The sequence below is a fragment of the Ochotona princeps genome, chromosome 5 (genome assembly GCF_030435755.1).
Source record: "Ochotona princeps isolate mOchPri1 chromosome 5, mOchPri1.hap1, whole genome shotgun sequence".
NCBI classification, from domain to species: Eukaryota; Metazoa; Chordata; class Mammalia; order Lagomorpha; family Ochotonidae; genus Ochotona; species Ochotona princeps.
Genome location: NC_080836.1, coordinates 51,966,187 through 51,971,891, shown reverse-complemented (window position 1 = coordinate 51,971,891; position 5,705 = coordinate 51,966,187). Strand labels below are relative to the sequence as shown.

General features: G+C 61.3%; 1 protein-coding gene across 1 annotated transcript; it reads left to right on the top strand.

Annotated features, from left to right (window-relative positions):
• Positions 1-535: 535 nt before the first annotated feature.
• DLX2 (distal-less homeobox 2) lies at positions 536-2,756 on the top strand. The gene is made up of 3 exons (XM_004577061.2): positions 536-1,278; positions 1,677-1,861; positions 2,304-2,756. Exons 1-3 carry the CDS (start codon positions 888-890, stop codon positions 2,709-2,711), a joined length of 984 nt encoding a protein of 327 aa, XP_004577118.1. The 5' UTR covers positions 536-887; the 3' UTR covers positions 2,712-2,756.
• The last annotated feature ends 2,949 nt before the right edge of the window (positions 2,757-5,705 follow it).

The window sequence follows — 5,705 nt, the reverse complement described above, 5'->3', positions numbered from 1 at the left end:
AAAGTGGTTTGGCATGTAGTATTAGTAATAATACCTTTCAGTTTATACAGCCTTTCTCTGGAAGCAACGATGGGCACACGTTTAAATATTATCTAATTAATTGTAATAATATCCCTGTGGGTTGGTTGGGAAGCAGGTGTGATGAGACCAGGTTTATGGATCCTTTAAATCAACGCACGGTGTCAAGTGCCGGCCGGAGGCAAAGCGCAAGGGCCGCGCTTAAGGGGTGTCAACAGCGACCCTGGACACCTGCGGCAACCAACGCTCCTGCGGCTGGGGGACCCCACCTTTTCCTCCAGGCAGCAGAGCCCGGCTCCGTCCGCGGGGTCCCCCGGGGGGTCGCAGTCCACCCCACGCCTGCCGCCGGCCCCCTCCACTCCGGCCGGGCGTTCCCGGGCGCCCGCCGCCCCTCGGCCCGCTGGCCCGGATTGGCCGTTGCTAGGTGACGTCGCCCGCGCTCACGTGACGCGTGTTAAATGCCCACCCTGCAGAAGCCCGCCCGACAGACAAGCGTAAAGAGCCGCGCGGGGCCGCTCACCTGCTCCCGCCTCCCGGAGCCCCGACCCGGCCCCGCCGGCCCTGCCCCCTGCGCCGCCCGCCCCCCGTGCCCGCGTGCGCGCCGGCGCGCGCCCAGAGGCCGAGCGTGGAGGATGCGGCGAACCGGAGCCGTCCCGAGCCGCGCGCGCTGACCGCCTGCCCGGGAGGAGGAGGAGGCGCCTAGACGGTTGCCTCATTTCTTGTTTTCCCTCTCCTGCTCCACCACCCCATCCCCTCCCCCATCCCCCGTAATTACATTGGCTGCTGGAAGGGACCGGGAGAGACGGAGGAGGCGCCTGGTGGCCCCCCGCAAGCCAGCCACCCCTGCTCTTCCCCCGTCCCGGGCCAGGATGACTGGAGTCTTTGACAGTCTGGTGGCTGATATGCACTCGACCCAGATTGCGGCCTCCAGCACCTACCACCAGCACCAGCAACCCCCAAGCGGCGGCGGCGCGGGCCCCGGCGGTGGCGGCAGCAGCGGCCTGCACAAGCCCCAGGAGTCGCCTACCCTTCCGGTGTCCACCGCCACCGACAGCAGCTACTACAACAACCAGCAGCACCCGGCGGGCGGCGGCGCGGGGGGCTCGCCCTATGCGCACATGGGTTCCTACCAATACCACGCCAGCGGCCTCAACAACGTCCCTTACCCGGCCAAGGGCAGCTACGACCTGAGCTACACTGCCGCCTACACCTCCTACGCGCCCTACGGAGCCAGTTCGTCCCCAGCCAACAACGAGCCGGGTAGGCTGTGACGCTGGCGTCCAGGCTTTGCCAAGTTGGTCTGGTCACTGGGACGGATGGGGTAAACGTGTCTTTGGGGAGGGGCATCAGAAACCCTGGTCTCAACACTGTCTGCTTCGTGTCCTTCTTGCCTCCCCGGCTGTCCACGCCGCAGTGAGGGTCCCATCTGCGTCCCCCATCCCTCGTCCTGGCCGCAGGGCCGGGTAGGACCCACGCGGGCCAGGCCGGCACACGCGGCCGGCGCTAAACCTTCTGGCAGTCGCGTTTCCCTGCCACCTGCCCAGCCTCTCCAGGCTCTCCCGCGGGGCTGGGCACCTGCCCTTTCCCCTTCCTCGCCTCCGGGAAGACGCCCGAGCCGCGCGTGTTGAAAGTCGCGCGGTTTTCCGTTTCGCTTGCAGAGAAAGAGGACCTGGAGCCTGAAATCCGGATAGTGAACGGGAAGCCAAAGAAAGTCCGGAAACCTCGCACCATCTACTCCAGTTTTCAGCTGGCGGCCCTGCAGCGGCGATTCCAGAAGACTCAGTACCTGGCGCTGCCCGAGCGAGCCGAGCTGGCAGCGTCTCTGGGCCTCACTCAGACTCAGGTGCGTCTGGCGCCGGTTGGGGGGGCGAGGAGTGCCCAGACCTGGTGGGGAGGAGCAGGCAGCCTCCCTACAATGTTTGTCATAGTGTGTTTTGGAGGGACTTTCAGACCCGGGCCGAGGCGTCCTAAGCTTGCAGGCCCCAAAACAAGAGAGCCTGCTTGGGCGGGAAGAAGGGCTGGACTGGACAGAAATCCTGTATGCAGGGAGAACCCCAGGCCCTCCCAACAGTTTCCCCGCGTCGCGCGAGCACCGGCCTTGGGAGATCTCTTCCCAGCGGGGCAAGGGCTCGGAGTTCACCACTAGCGACCCGCTCGCCCACCCCGAGCGCTCACACCTCTAGTCCCGCTTGGTCTGGGATCCCGCGGTCTCTGCTCCCTTCCCTGCCCTCCCAGGCCCGAGCTGTCTCCATCCATGTAAATGCTGGTATCCTGTTTCCACAAAGGTCAAAATCTGGTTCCAGAACCGCCGGTCCAAGTTCAAGAAGATGTGGAAGAGCGGGGAGATCCCGTCGGAGCAACACCCAGGGGCCAGCGCCTCGCCCCCTTGTGCTTCGCCGCCGGTCTCGGCGCCGGCCTCCTGGGACTTCGGCGGGCCACAGCGCATGGCGGGCGGCGGCGGCCCGGGCAGCGGCGGCAGCGGCGCGGGCAGTTCTGGCTCCAGCCCCAGCAGCGCCGCCTCGGCTTTCCTGGGGAACTACCCGTGGTACCACCAGGCCTCGGGCTCCGCGTCACACCTGCAGGCCGCGGCACCGCTGCTGCACCCTGCGCAGACCCCGCAGCCGCATCACCACCACCATCACCACCACAGCGGCGGGGGCGGCGCCCCGGTGAGCGCGGGCGCGATCTTCTAAGGCCAAGGAGACCGGTCAGAGACTGAGACGGCAGAGAGGCCAGGGACCCTCCGTGTTCGCATCCCCCCTCCCCAAGCAGGCACGGGGTCCTTCCTCCAGGCTCGCCACCGACAGCCAGCCGGCCACCTCTGTCTGCGTCAGGCGCTGGCCCGGGGCTTGCTCCTTTGCGCAGCCGTGCAGTGCCCGAGTGCCTGAGCTGGCTGCGTCGCAGGCCGCCCCCCTGGCTGCCATTTCCCACCTGAGCCCCGACTCGGCCCTTTGGAGCCCCGCCTCGAACTTGCCGTGCCCCCGCCCCGTCCCGCCCGGGCGAGGCCGCCCGGCGCCTTCCTCGCCCGGGGCCCTGCGCTGGGACGGGAGAGGGCCGCCTCCCCCGATCGCCAGGCTTCCCGGAGCTCTGAGGCTCCTTTCTCCTCGCCCGCCCCGGGCTCCGCTCCCGCCGGCCTCGGCTGCTGCTGACCTCCGGGGGTCCTGCCCAGCCTGCCCTCCACGACGTGCCCCCATGACCCGAGCGGCCTCGCCGCGGCAGCTTTTCCGCCCCACAGTTCCCAGCCCTCCTATCCCCCAGCCCCCCAACCCTGCGACATCCCCCTAGCTCTTTCCTCATCCATCACCAGTGGAGTTTTTTTTTTATTTTTTTAAAAGTTTAGGTGCCTTTGCGGAAGACCTCATTTTGATGTTAGAAAAAATGATTTTTTAATATGTGGACACTGCAAAAAAAAAAGTGTTTAAATTATCTTTTTTAAGCCTATTCAGGATTATTAGCCTGGACTTGGACACAAGAGTTTGTAAATAAAAGTGTGCAGATTTTTCTCCCACTGACTTATTTGTATAAAAATCCTCTTTTCAGAAGTTTTTGTAAACCCCCAGTTGTGGGAACTGCAGTTTAGCGGTAACCTCAGCCACCCCTCCGTTTTATTTTTCACTTTGAAAAAAAAAATTGTCAGTTAAATTAAGCTACTGATTTGGATTTGTTTTATCTTATCCTAAAGTCTTTGTTCTTGAAATGCAAGGTATTTTGGGGTTATTTATTATGAAAACAACATGCTCTTAATGTTGATTTTACAATATGAAGAGATTATTTAAATAAATTATTGTTTTCATTGGATGCGCGCGCTTTGTCCTTACTCCCAGGGTTCAGTTGGTCACTCCGCCGAGCTCCTGCCGCGTGGACGGCAGGGCACCGGCTCAACCGATTGCGACCCAGTGCGGCTTTCCGAGGCTGGCTCTGCACCCTGAGAAGAGCTCCCACTCTGGCAGCCCGCGGCACAGTGACTCACCCGGCGACCGGCGGCTTCAGCCTCCGCCCGCCGGCCCTTCTGGCGCCGGCGCCACCGCCCCGCGCCTGGGCGGTCTTGGCCGCCCCCGCGCCAGCCGAGCTATCCAGGCAGTGCAGCGGAGCTGCCGCGGGGCAACTGTTGTCCAGGCCTGCGCCCCGGCTGACCGGCCCTGGCCGGCGGCAGCCTGGGGTCAGCCCTACGTTGGAACCACCTTTCTCTCATCTTCCTCCACCCACACGCACACATCCACCCGGTTTGCCTTGCGGGCCTCTTGGGAACTGGCTGAGCCAAAACACTGAGTCACCCTGCGGAGGTACGGTTGGATGCCTTGGAATGCCGAGTGACCCTGGCGCTTGGGACTGAGCCAGCACACACGCTGCCACAAGATCTCCCAGTCACCTCTACCGCACCTCTCAACCTCCCCTCAACATTGACGTGCGCATTCACAGCCACACACTCTCCCAGACAGCTGCACTGAACAACTGCACAAACAGCTAGCATCTTATGCACAAGACAGTGTGACAGAAATCCATGCATACTTGCATGTTCATGCAGAAATTTTTGTACACACAACACTGACAAATCCATGGAACCTGCACACTCACAATGCAGGAACTTGGACACACATAACCCTAACAGGAATCCATGCACACCTGCACATTCAGGATATAGAAACTTGTGCACACGCACAGGAGTGACAAATAATGCACACCTGCACACTCTTGAGACAGGAACTCAGGCATGCACACACCCTGGTGCACACTTCTGGGGGGAGTGTTTCTTGACCAACACACACTGCTAGTCGAAGGGGCCACACCTCACCTCACTCGGTGCTCCCGCTTTCAGTACACAGAGCAGGTGTCTTGGCTGGGAAGTGAGTCCACTCTGCCGTCTCCTCCAAAGACCAACGCTCAGGAGATGGCAGTGTAGGCATGCATCAAAAGCTCTTTTCCCTGAAAGCACTGGGGCCTAAACTCAGGCTGTTCCTGGCTCTGGGGTCACTGGGTGACCTTGGGCAGAAGTACTGGTAGCAGTGGCTCAGGGTTGAAAGCAGCAAGGAGGGCAACAAGGGGACTCGCACCTGGCCTCTGACCAGGACTTAGCACATTTAACTGCTTAGCAGGACTGTTCTGCCACTGCCCTCAAATGACGGTTTTACTTTCTGCCTGCGATTTGGAAAGACCCGGAGCAGCAGAGCAGCGGAACACAGTTGCTCTCGGCAGTTCTCATTCTGGCCCTCCTGCACTAAGCTGGAAGCCCAGGCAGTGCCTCTTTGGAGGGACCCATTTCTGCCAGAGGGGATGTGGGGCACGTGGCCACAGGGCAGAGAATCCCGCTGGCTGTCAGGATCTGGGCGGCCTCTCCCTTGGGGAGGCTTATTCAGGCCGTGCACTTGTGCTCTACCAAAAAGACAGAGGTGGAGGTCTTTCTGGTCTCCAGCATCAACCTGACTTTCTGATTGGGGATGGGCTGCGAGACCTTATCAGCTTTGGGGACAGAGTGGAATCCAGGACATTAGGACTGCACAGTTCAGGGACCCTTCGAATTGCTGCATTGTTTTCCCTGGCTAGCGAGCCCTCCTCCCCCCCAATTCAGAGCTACCCTAAGCAACCTGGCAGCTTCCCACTAGGTACCCCCCTCACTCACACTCCAACTCCAAATTCCTTTTTTTTTCTTTCTAGAGTGCCAAAAGCCGGTGCCAGTCTCCCCCTTACTA